The sequence below is a fragment of the Schistocerca cancellata genome, chromosome 6 (assembly GCF_023864275.1).
Source record: "Schistocerca cancellata isolate TAMUIC-IGC-003103 chromosome 6, iqSchCanc2.1, whole genome shotgun sequence".
In the NCBI taxonomy this organism is placed as follows: Eukaryota; Metazoa; Arthropoda; class Insecta; order Orthoptera; family Acrididae; genus Schistocerca; species Schistocerca cancellata.
In genome coordinates this window covers 553,585,886-553,599,473 of record NC_064631.1, presented here as the reverse complement: position 1 = coordinate 553,599,473, position 13,588 = coordinate 553,585,886, and the positions used below count along the sequence as shown (strand labels likewise).

The window sequence follows — 13,588 nt, the reverse complement described above, 5'->3', positions numbered from 1 at the left end:
TTATAAGTGCAATCTTGTTTCTGTAAAAGTCATAAACAACTTATCATTCCCTGTATTTTTTCCCCTACTGCCTTCAAACTTTCAAAGAGTGTATTCCAGTCAACATTATCAAAAGCTATCTCTAAGACTGCATATGGTATAAATGAGCATTTGCCTTTCCTTAGCCCGTCTTCTAAGATAAGTTGTAGGATCAGTATTGCCTCTCATGCTCCTACATTTCTCTGTAACACAAACTGATCTTCCCTGAGATGAGTTTCTGTCAGTTTTTCCATTCTTATAGAAACAGCTCATGTCAGTATTTTGCAGACATTAATTATTAAACTGATAGTTCAATCAATGGAAACTCCAGGTAGGAATATCAACAATGCAGGAAAAGACAGATTGCTACTCATTGTAAAGAAGACACATTAAGTTGCAGATGGGCACAATTAAAAGACACTTACATAAAGCTTTCAGCTGCAGCCGTCATCAGCAAAAGAGAAACACACATCATTCATACACACAAGCAAGCACAACTCATGTATACGTGACAGCCAACTCCAGCATCCTGGGATGGAATGCAACTATCATGTGGGATGCAAGAGCAATCTGGAGGGGTTGGTGGAGGGATAATAGTGTATAGGTGGGGAGAGGGATAAATGCTATATGGTGGAATGTGCTGGGAATAGAATGCCAACAGGTGCCGTGTCAGGAAGTGGTGGGGCTGGGAGGTGGGGTAAAAAGAAGCAAAAAAGGAGAGGATTGGGAAAGAGGGACAGATACATTGGCAGAGAATAATTGTCCATTGACTATATTGCAGTATATAAGCTGGGATGTCCACTCTTTACACTCCCTGCTATGGTGAACAGTAGGTGTGTGCCTCATAATCATAACACCATTGTGAAGTCTTCTGCACCTACACTACTTGATCATATCACTCTCCAGGTGGCAGCTACAATGTCACATTGTAGGGGTAGGTGTCCTATTCCTCTAAGGGCATAACAGCTAAAATCATCGATTGCCAGTACCTGTAGCCCCATCTCAGTCTTCTGCATGCTGTAGTGGACAACTGCAAAAGAACAAACTTATAACTACCCGGACAACTTTGAGCTTGAACTGTCTCCAGTTTGCATGGGATCTTACATTGTATTTCTTCCAGTGAGTGATACCTCAGTGCTGTTGAACCAAGCTGTTTATCCCAGCTGTTTTTGTGACTTTTGTACAATGTATATAAACTGGTGTGTGAAAGTTCCATCAATTTTTAGGCATCCAGCTGGGAAATTATTATTATTTCATTTTCTTCTTCTTCTTCCAATTCCTCTTCCAAATTCTGTGTGAAAATGGAAAATGTTGTATGGGATAAATTAAAAGAACAGTGTATTGAACACCAATGGCACATTTATCTTTCTCAGCTGAATTACTCTGTTGTGGCTGAAGATTGTATACTGGCTACACCATAAATTATGACAATCATGTCCTGGTCACACCCTCATCCTTTCCCAATTCAGTGGTCAAGGAAGCATTGGAAATGTATTTCACAGACAACCAAGTCAATCAGGACAAGAACTCCCACTTACACGGTTTGTGAAATACATTTGCTTCTCAATTTTGACTCTTAAAGGAATTTGTGTTCTGAGCTTTTGCTGCTTTGCTCTTCAAAACTGCCACCAATTGTAACAATGGCCAATCAGATTCACAACCATTGTAGGTTGTCAGTTTCTAGTGAGCAGCTCTATATTTGTTTTTACTGGAAGCTAGTGAAATTTCAACTCTGATACATTTGTTATTAAACAGAATGAATTTTATATATCTAAAAACAAAGATGATGAGACTTACCAAACAAAAGTGCTGGCAATTCGATAGACACACAAACAAACACAAACATACACACAAAATTCAAGCTTTCGCAACAAACAGTTGCTTCATCAGGAAAGAGGGAAGGAGAGGGAAATATGAAAGGATGTGGGTTTTAAGGGAGAGGGTAAGGAGTCATTCCAATCCCGGGAGTGGAAAGACTTACCTTAGGGGGAAAAAAGGACAGGTATACACTCGCACACACACACATATCCATCCGCACATACACAGACACAAGCAGCATGTGTCTGTGTATGTGCGGATGGATATGTGTGTTTGTGCGAGTGTATACCTGTCCTTTTTTCCCCCTAAGGTAAGTCTTTCCACTCCCGGGATTGGAATGACTCCTTACCCTCTCCCTTAAAACCCACATCCTTTCATATTTCCCTCTCCTTCCCTCTTTCCTGACGAAGCAACTGTTTGTTGCGAAAGCTTGAATTTTGTGTGTATGTTTGTGTTTGTTTGTGTGTCTATCGACTTGCCAGCACTTTTGTTTGGTAAGTCTCATCATCTTTGTTTTTAGATATATTTTTCCCACATGGAATGTTTCCCTCTATTATATTCATATCTAGAACAAATTTTATCTTTGACTGTGATGATGTTATTGCCTGTGTTGCCTGACTCACATGGTTTCACAATATATTGTTGTGCCACAAGTTCTGGATGTCTCAAGTGACAAACAGGCACTAGTTTATACTCAGTGATCATTGTAAATCACCAGTTTGTCTTGACAATGGCTGGAAGGTTTTCAGCCAAAATACTGGAAGGTGAAGTAATGGGTTCCCAGCTGAATGCCCAGTACCTGATGGAACTCTCAATCCACTGGGAAAACTTCAATAACCATAGTGTATTAACTTCTGGGTGGTTACTCACAGAGGCCAAGGCATAGCTAGAAACCAGCAGACCTAGCTTCACAGGTGCTGCATCACCAGTGCCCCGGTTACGGCGGTCCCAGATGGCATGTGCAGTCATCACAAGCCCGGTGGCACCCATTGCCTCGATGCCGAAAGCCTGCGCCTCTGTACAGCCTTTCTTGGGCACTGTGGTGCAATCACATGTTACAGACTCGGGCATCACAGCCTGCAAGCATAAAGTTTTTGCCATGACTGGAAGATTTTTCAAAATGAGTAGTATCTTAAGTGGCTACAGGATTGTTGTCTGTGGGACAGGCTAAGACAGGGTGTTTCCACAACACCTTCACAACTTGAAGTCTTTCTGGATGTTGGGCTTTCAGTCATGCTAATTTCTTTTTACCATTCATTGCACTAGTAGGTTATCTCCTCCAGATGTTCCTGGAGGTTATAAGAAGACTACATCTGTGTAATTCTGGAGTATAGTAGAGGGCAATACAGCTGTAACCAATCATACAACATGATACACCATTTTGCTATTATAATATTTTGTTACATTGATAATGCATATTTTTATATGAGATTTTTAATTTATTTCAATGTTTGAAGACCCGTATTTTTTATGTCATGTTTAATAATTTCCTTTTACTTAACTAAAGACAGAAGTTATTTGATACAAGCTATCCCCATATATGTCATCTGTGTTGAAAAATCGATCTGTTGATATACCGGTAATTCCTATGCATCTTTCTTTTACATTTTTCTCTGGCTAGTAGCAGGTACCAAAGAGTTGAATGTGAGCTGTGATGGAGAGAAGACAAAACGTAACTCATCTTTGATGTACCCTTGTGGATTATATTGTTAACATTTCATAAAATGTGAAAAAATTGTTTGTGGTTATTTAAAAGTGAAAAATATATGTGAAAGTGACTGGTGTTCCATTTTAAAGGAGTTATATTTATACCTGAAACATGTCATTCTGAGAGCACAAATGATTGTGGACAAGTGATGGATGAAGGAATTATGCCACAATACTGAGACCAAGAGGAAGAGTGAGATGATGAGCTTAAACACTTTCAAGACTCAAGAACCCTCTCAGCAAAATCATACCTCATTTATTTTCAGGGCAATGAGAAACAACAACCACAACAATGTCAACAGTGACAATCAAAAAGATGATTAGTATTTTCTACTGTTTACTTTTTACAATGAGCAGTGCTAACAAATTATTTCTTGGATCCATGTCTTGTAATTGATCTTAATCAATTCTATGTCTGGTAATCACTGACTGAATTGTAACTGTTGTTTGTTATGTCCATTAATTAAATAATATTTCAGTTATAAGTAGGAGGGCTACCATTGCAAGGTGCACAATAGGTCATAAGTAACTGCTTCTTCCATAACTGGTAATGTTATCAGTACATGTGATATCTCAATCACAGAACTTGCAGCCTTTTCCCATCCATTTTGTTCTCATATAGTACATGTAATAACACTCTTTCAGCACAAGAGGTGAAGTTTTATTCAAGAACACAGTCACAGTAGTGATTAAATATATTCCCTTGTTTGTTTCCAATTGAGATAGGTGCATATGACTCAGTTCAGTGGAAGATAGTTGACCGGATGCTGAGAGTCTGGTGAGGTGCCTGCTGAGATAGAGGAAATGAGTTTTGGTTATAGCTGAAAGGCTAATGGTGTCAGTTGAAGTATTTAGCAATGATTATTGACCAAAGCCAATAACAATAAAAGACAAATATCTCAGGGAAACTTTGATTGTTAATTAACATTTCTGAATGTACCAGTACATGAAGATGTATGTAATGTTATTCACATTTGGTGAGCACTCTCATCCAGGATATTCTAGGTTAGTTCTTGCTCAGACATAATCTTGCCAACATTTCATGTTCAGGTGAGCTTTGTTCAGTAGTAATGTACAAGGAAATGAGCAAAAATAGGTGCACAGTCTTGTATTAAGTTACATGATATTTAAAATACAATATTTTTGAATTTTCTGTCATCAGCAAAGTTAAGGTTTTTTCTGATCTGCAGTACACACTCATGGTTAACCACTGAGCAGCCAAGAATGCCCTGTGCTTGCACTCGCCTGTAAATATAGCTCTGTAGCTGCAGCATTCATTTAAAATATTATAATGCATTGAATTAAAAAGTATGCACTCTCCTGTACCTCGCTATATTATGTACTGGGAGAAAGTTTAGCCCATCAGTAAAGGAGACCACATGTAGAACACTAGTGTAACCCTTTCTTACATGCTGCTCAAGTGTTAGGATCCCCACCAGGTTAGATTAAAGGAAGACACTGAAGCAATTCAGAGGCGAGTCACTAGATTTATTACAAGTAGGTTTGATCAGCACATGAATATTATGGAGATGGTTTGTGAATTCAAATGGAGATTAGTGGAAGGAAGACAACATTCTTTTTGCAAAACACTGTTGAGAAAGTATAGAGAACTGGCATTTGAAGCTACCTGCAGACTGATTCTACTGCCATCAATGTACATTTTAGATAAGGAACACAAAGATAAGAAATGAGAAATTAGAGCTTGTACAGAGGCATATAGGCACTCATTTCTCCTGTGCTCTACCTGTGTATGGAAAGGAGAGGAAATGACTAGTAATGATACACCATGCACCATACAGTGGCATGCTAAGTATGTATGTAGATATATATCGAGATGTAAATCTGAAATTATTCTGGGCATCTTCAGTAGCAAAGCTGACAATCAGATCCAATGCCGGTTAGAGGTGGTATTTGTCCCACACTAAGTACCACTCATTTAGTTTTAGGATAAGTAGGTTGACAGGTTACGCATGAGCCAAAACAGTACACTGCACACTAGGTATTTTTTACTAAGTGTATCAGATGCCACTGTGCAGATAGAATTTGTGCGATGAGTGTGCTGGATAGCTTTTTTTTTTTCTATGTAAGGACTTCCTGAAAAGTGTAAGAGCTGAAAATATGAGATGATTTTACTTTTCTTGAAACACGAAATATACTGTTTCCAGGCATATTTTCCTGTGTAAAACTTAGTCTTCTACAGTGATAACCAAGAGAGATGGCACAGTTGGAAGTTACTGTACTTATATTGAGGAGAGCCATAACTCAAAACTCCATCTGGTCACAGAGATTTATTTTTCCCTCAGTTTCACAAAATCACTTAAGGCAAATGCTAGAATGGTTCCTATGAAAAGGACACAGCCCATTTCATTCCTCATGCTTCCTCAGCCCTAGCTTGTGCTCCATTTCTAATGACCTCTGAGAGAGCCATGTCAATTAACATGCCTCAGGTAGCAAGACTAATGAACTTTATTTATACTTGTAAACTGAATATAGCCAAACAGCTATTTTGACGTTGATCTACCCTGCTTGGTTTCAGTCCACCAATAGTCACTAATATTCCTCTAGAGAATTCTTACAAGAGCAGTGACACTGCAGCTGTATTGGTGAAGAGTGGTACAGCTCAAGGACGGTCCAGCAGCAGGGCTCCCAGTGAGGCAGAAGCTCTTAGCCAGTCACAGATAGTGTGGTTGCTGCAGACAATGCAGATGGATGAGCTCTGTCAGCTGGCCATGGGTGCAATTTGCATTATACGGGAGTCATCGTGAGTTGCAGACTGATAGACAGGCTGTGGATGTGGCTGGTTTTCAGCCCAGTGTGGAGATCTTGGACGAGGTGAGGAGTGAGCACTCGTACATGGCTCAGAATAAATGACTGCAATGGAGTGAAGAGATCTTCAATTCAGGGACTAGCAAGATGTGTTCAACACTTGGTCTGGGAAAATCCCAATGTGAACTATTGCTGACCAGTTGGGTGGCATTGTTTATATCTGACTGGTGGAAGAATATTGCTGTAATGAATGGCTGTGGGTGTGGCTGGCTTTGAGCCCAGTGTGGAGATCTTGGACAAGGAGAAGAGTGAGCACTCGTATGTGGCTCAGAATAAATGACTGCAATGGAGCGAAGAGATCTTCAATTCAGGGACTAGCAGGATGCGTTCAACACTTGGTCTGGGCAAATCCCAATGTGAACTGTTGCTGACCGGTTGGGTGGCATTGTTTATAGCTGACTGGTGGAAGAATATTGCTGTAATGAAAGGCTGGCATGTGACCTGTGTAAGAAGATTCAGTGCCCACAATGCAGTGCTAATTGCAGTGATTCTCTCACCATTAGCAGCAAAGTTGGCACCAGGCATTACCATGGTGGCCATGTGGTTGACAACTTGGTGAGCTTATTTTTTTGTTTTCCTTCATCTCCTACAGTAGTGTCGCAAGTGATTGGAGAGGTGGTGGCCAGTAGTACATGCCTCTGTTGCTTGTAGGTGCACCCCTTAAGAAGAGGTGGTGAAATCAACACAAAGGTAATAAGGGTGCTGGCAATAGGAGGAGTCTCAAGGCTGGTGAGTCATGGGCAGTGTCGGCAGATGTCTTTGGCCACTGGAAGGTGACTCTTGACCAGCAGCAGCCACCCGTAATGCAACCATGCCAAGAGGCCAGGAAGATGATGCAACCCTCAGGAAAGGTCACCACTATTAGAGACCTGAGAAACCACAGATGGGCAGGGCTGTTGTTAAGGTAGGCAAGCCGGCCACCATGAGTCGGTGACAGCAACGAGACTAGGTGTCACCCAAGGGTTTGCATTGGAACTTCCATGAGCATCCTGTATATCTTGCAGTAGCCAATGAGGCGGCAGGCTGAGGTTCATTCCTGTTTTGCTTGGAGGTGGATCCCAGGCTGATATGATTTTTACAGTAAGAACCAGTTTGTAATGGAGTAAGAGAAACATTATTTATGGACACAAATTGTATCAAAATTTACAATATGCACATTTTTTCAGTTTTTCAACATGTGTCACAATGAACATTTAAACATTTGTCAAGTCGTGGCCCCAGCTTTTGGATCCCAGCATCAAAGAACTTTGCTGCCTGACCGTTAAAACAGTTAGTAGCAGTTTCTTTCAACATGTCATCATTTTCTAAGCACTTTCCACCAAGAAATTCCTTCAGTTTTTGAAACAGATGAAAGTATGATGGTGCTAAGTCGGGGCTGTATGACGGATGATCCAGTCATTCCCAGTGAAACTTGTCCTGTTGCATCTTTGTTCTCACTGCTATGTGAGGCCGAGCATTGTCTTGGTAAAGAAGAACATCACTAGAGAGCAGTCCCCACCGCCGATTTTGAGTAGCATGCCTAAACTTTAATAATGCTTAACAGTACCTCTCAGCATTTATTGTCATCCCTCTTGGGAAAAAGTCTCACAGAAGAACGTCTTTTCAGTCTCAAAAAACTGTGACCATGATTTTTGTGGTATCATTGGGGAGTTTGAAAGAAGCCTCACTAAACTGATGTTTATTCTCTGGAGTGTAGTGCACAATCCATGTTTCCTCACCGATTACAATGTGACTCAAGAATTTGCATCATCCTTGTGATAGCACTCCAAAATGGACACAGAATACCCGAGCACACTTCACAATTGGCAAGATTACTGACTGACATGGTGACAAATGAAGCATTACAACCATGCAACCAACAGTGGTAGAGACATTAAAATGTAATTGTGGCATAGTAAGAGACTGGCCAAGAGTGGCCAACTGTGAATGGATGTCATGTGACAGGATGCGCAGACATGATGCCCTACTGGTTCTGACCCTCGTACAATACTTTAATGTTGATTTAGCATGAAACCTCATTTCCTTCCTCTTTTGTGAATCCCATGTGTGTGAAAGGAATTGTGGAACACAATATGCACATGTTTCAAGGGGGAATTTATAGTACAAACTGAAAGCACACATGAAAGATGACATAGCATTGCCCAGTGATGATAGAGAATGGCTGATGCATATGATGTTGTGTTAAAAAAGGAAGAGAGACAGACATCAAATTGACGGTGTCACAAATTGGCCTTTTGTTTGGGCACACCATTCCAATTAGACTTGGTGCACTGCTTTATGTGCTATGCTGGCAGAGTAATTCGTCTTCTTCAAGAATAAGTCACTCATATAAATGATACATTGATCAAACAGTCCATGGGTGTACTGCCAGTAGTAATATCCTTCCTTCTTCCATCTATTGTCCACACTGAACAATGCCCAGTCCAGGTAATTAATAAGCAAAATCCTTTATGAAGATTTGAGAGGAGCAAAGATTAAAATAAACTTTCAAGTTTACTTAGTTTGTCATGTTGAGATGGCTCCAGTTCTTCTAGTCTATAAGTCTGATTCTTGAAATTGAAAATCTAACATCAGGTCCTCATGGTTGGATTGAACTAAATAAATTGGAAGATTGTTGTTGCAGACTTTTTTATGTGAATATATTTCCCATTGATTTTCCCACATTTTAGTGTATCATACAGTATTTTGATTTTTCAAATTAACAAAGCCGAAATTACATTGTTCACACCTATTTTTCAAAAACGTGTCTGATCATATGAGAGACAAGTTTACGACTTCCACACTTTGTGGAAATAACAATATTCCAAAGGGTTTACAATTTTTCTCAATAAATGTATTCCTACTAGTTTTTGTTGCATTATTAATTTTGATTATTATTTCATAAATGAATCCAGAAATAAACATAGTAAACAGCACAGGATTGTGTAATTAATAATAGAAATTTTAAGTGTGCAAATAATTTGTAATTGCAAATGTTTCTAAAAAGAAAAAAAAATTGTACATTCAGAACTAACACTTATCGATTATAATGTTGAAACTAAAATATTTTATAAAGTTATTCCTATTCATAAATTTTAGCTTGAAATATAACATACTGTGTATAAAATTACATGAAAGTTTTCAGAAGAGCAACTGAGATAATATTGACCTGTCCAGAATTCGAAAAATAATACGAGGGTAATCCCAAAAGTAAGGTCTCCTATTTTTTTATAAGTACATAGACCTGTTTATTTCTATAATGGTTTAAATCAGTTTACAGCTTGAACATTTAGATATTTTTCAACATAATCACCATTTCTGTCAATCCATTTTTGTAGACGCTGTGGCAGTTTTTGTATGCCCATGTCATACCAGCTCGCAGCCATGCTGTTCAGAAAGTTATGAACCTCTGCTTTCACCTCGTCATCGGAGCTGATTCAATTTCCAGCCAAATGTTCTTTTAACTTAGGGAACAGGCGATAGTCACTGGGCACCAAGTCAGGAGTGTAGGGTGGGTGGGTGATTATGTTCCACTGAAACCGTTGCAGGAGAGAAACGGTTTCCCGAGCAATGTGTGGGCAAGTGTTGTCATGGAGAATGCATACACCCTTGCTCAACATTCCTCTTCTCCAGTTCTGAATTGCCCATTTGAGTTTTTTCGGAGTCTCACAGTACCTGTCAGCATTAATTGTGGTCTCAGTAGGCATAAAGTCGACCAACAATACCCCTTTCCGATCCCAAAAACGATTGTCATCACTTTACCGGCAGACTGTGTTTGTTTGAATTTCCGTGGCTTTGGTGAAGAAGGATGCCACCACTAGCGTGATTGTTGCTTGGTCTCAGGTGTAAAGTGGTATGCCCAGGTTTCGTCTCCCGTGACAATTGACTCCAGAAAGTTGTCCTGTTCAGTTGCAAGGCAGTGAAGAAATGCGCGGGAAGCATCAACTCGTTGCCACATGTAGTCCCAGGTCAGCATACGTGGCACCCATCTTGAGCACACATTCCAGTAGTTCAATGTTTCCATTAAAATTCTGTTGAGTGGTGCTTTGGGAAACCTCAGGAACCAGAGATCATCCAGGGTGATCTGTCGATCTTCACGTATGCTTTGCTCAACCTTCAACACTGTCTCCTCAGAAATTGACAGTCTCCCGCTCCTTTGTTCATTGTGAATTTTGGTCCAACCAGCTGCAAACTCTCTACACCACTTACGAACATTTTTGACATCCATGCATGACTCACCATACACTTCCATAAATTGGTGATGGATTTCAATCGGTGCAGTGCCCTTTGTGTTAAAAAAACCGAATAACTGCATGCAATTCGCACTTGGCAGTAACATCCAATGGGAGCTCCATTCTCCATGGGTGCCAAGCCAAGACTGAGCGCCTCAGCGTGGCGTGTGCATGTTTACACACAGTGCGTGACTCACTCTTCATAACAGTGTGACCAACTCCCACACAAGCAGAGTTCTGTACTTATAAAAAAATAGGAGACCTTACTTTTGGGATTACCCTCATATTAATAGTGTCCAATGGGCACTATGGACTGGCTGTTCCATCATCTTTTGGGTGTGCATTCGGGACAGCGACAATTCTTTTGCGATATTTCGGCTAGAAACCTCCCAGCCATCTTCAAGGCGAGTTGGAGACTGAGTTCATAGCGTTTGCGTGTGCCTATTTATAGGGAGATTCACGTGATACAAAGCTGCTGAGGATTGAAAGCGCATGCGTCAAAGATATCAAAGTCGCCACTACTGCGCTAGTCATAGATAAGATGTATATAGCAAAGATAAACATATAAGCGCAGAGTGCAAAAAAATAGTGCTGCCGCAAATCCACAGTGCTTGTAAATAAATAATTAATCTTTAAAAGTGGTAACATCTGTTGGAAGTGAAGATGCAAAAATTCTTTCCGAATGAAGGTGTGAAATAAGCGGTTTCCAAGCATTGTCAAGATGAAATCCTTCGTCACGGTTTAGCTATGAACTCAGTCTCCGACTTGCCTTGAAGATGGCTGTAGGTTTCTAGCCGAAATATCACAAGAAGAATTGTCGCTGTCCCGAGTGCACGCCCGAAAGATGATGGAACATTATGTCCGCCGGGAAAACTTCAAGAATCAATATCACTCTTTCTAATACTTCTCTTGAAATTTTAGTGAAATGGTTGTATGGTTTTCCATCTGTTGTTAGTTACTTCACAATTCAAAACATCTATTGTATCTCAAATGCTAAGTTTCACGATTAGTTTTGGCTGATGGCAATAAGACATGGACTTTCTGTGTGAAAAATCATTCAAAAACTGATGGTTGGTAAGTGAGCAATAGGACATGTATGACAGGATTCACTGTGGGAGGCAAGAACACAAAGTAACAATCAGAGGGCAAACTAGAGTGGAATAATGATTGCAAATAAAATAAACTGTTGGTGAATGGAATTGTAATGAGAGAACTGAATGGTAGATGAACCAAGAAAGTTCTATGCTGGAATCTAAGAGATAAAAAAAGACTGATGGCAGTATAATTTAAGATGGAAGATGATATTAGAAAATATCCGTGGGCAACATTGAAATGTGTAAAGTAATATGTAACGTATGGGGAATTTGTAAGAGACTTTTATCAAGCAGATGGGAGCCAAATGGCTGAATGTGTAAATGAAGTTTTTAATAAAGAAACTTAATGTCCTGTATGCTTCCATGATCACTGTGAATAATTTTATGAATAAAACTGTCTAGATTGCTTTCTTTATTATGCTGTTTTGGCTACTGCCATTATCAGGTATCAAAAACATAGAACTTTCAAAACAAGGTTCAATGTGAATATTAAAAACCTGTAACTACTCAGGGTGTCAACTAACTCTGAGAGTAGATATAGGTATTTAATATTGACACTGGACCTTATTTTGCAAGTTCTAAGTTCCTGATATTTGATGAGGGCAATAGCCAAAATGGTGTAATAAAGAAATTTATTAGGCAATAGAGATAGTTGTTTATGCAGCTACCATCTCAAATACATAAACAAAGTGATAGCAAAATGTGTATAAAAAGAAACTTCAGCAAAAACAATATGGATATGTTTTACATTAAGCTAAATGAAATAAACTGGTCCCTGGATTATAATATTTCAAGTTCTGAGAACTTTAGAAGATTTCTAGAAACATTTTTAGCAATATTCAATGAAGTATTTCCACGCAGCATTTGGCATAAAAAGACTAAAAATACACTAAGCTGGATTACTCCAGGCATTAAAAAATCTATTATAAGAAAAAGAAACTTGCATAATGAACTGAAATTCAATACAAATCTAGACTTTGTTGAATGTGAAACAATATAAAACTGTGTTCAAAAAGTTTGTAAAGGCTGCCAAAAGAATGTCTAACAATAAGTTCACCAGAGATCACAAGAACAAGTCAAAAGCTGTCTGGTCCATTATCAATTCTGAACTAGGTACATCAACAAACAGCCAGAAAATTTCAAAAATCAAAGACCAGGCTGTTACCACTGTAAACCCTGTTCAAATATCCGATTGCTTCAATAATTTTTTTATAAATGTAGCTAAATCTAGTGTAAATGTGTCTACTTATAAGGATAATGTGGAGTTATTTGGCCTTACTCAAGATTCTGACCAGCTTCCTGCATTTACAGATGTTATACGAAAGATGTAGATGATGTTATATTATCCCTGAAAAACAATAATTTTGCTAGATGGGATGGTATACCAACTAAAGTAATTAAAATGGTGTTTAAAAGAATATCACATCCTCTGACAGAAATAATTAATCAATCATTTCAGCAAGGATGCTTTCCAGTATTACTGAAGTATGCCGAAGTAAGACCAGTACACAAAAAAGGCCCAAAAGAAGAAATGGGAAATTACAGAACTGTCTCTAACCTGTCAGTTTTCTCTAAGTTATTTGAAAAGCTTGCTGCAACACAGATACAAAATTTTGTCTCAAAATGTAATATCATGAATAAAAATAAAATTGGGTTCCAAAAACGAAAAAGTACCTTAGATGCAATAAACACATTTGTTGAAAGAGTTAGCTCCTCATTGGATAACAACACAAAGTTACAGGTACCTTCTGTGACCTAAGCAAAGCATTCAGTTCATAGAATCACTCCATGGTGCACTATAAATTAGACAGATATGGGATCAGTGGTAGTGCCCTCCAGTGGATGACCTCATATTTGACGAACAGGATGCAAAGAGTTATAATAACATCTAACTCTGCAAATTACATATCAAAA

At 39.1% G+C, this 13,588-nt stretch overlaps 1 protein-coding gene across 1 annotated transcript in view; it reads right to left on the bottom strand.

Moving 5' to 3' along the window:
- LOC126088420 (uncharacterized) overlaps positions 1-13,588 on the bottom strand; it is a 124,977-nt gene that overhangs the window by 20,444 nt on the left and 90,945 nt on the right. The window contains exon 4 of the mRNA XM_049906561.1: positions 2,707-2,913. Coding sequence (XP_049762518.1) covers positions 2,707-2,913 — 207 coding nt within the window. The remainder of the gene's footprint in view (positions 1-2,706; positions 2,914-13,588) is intronic.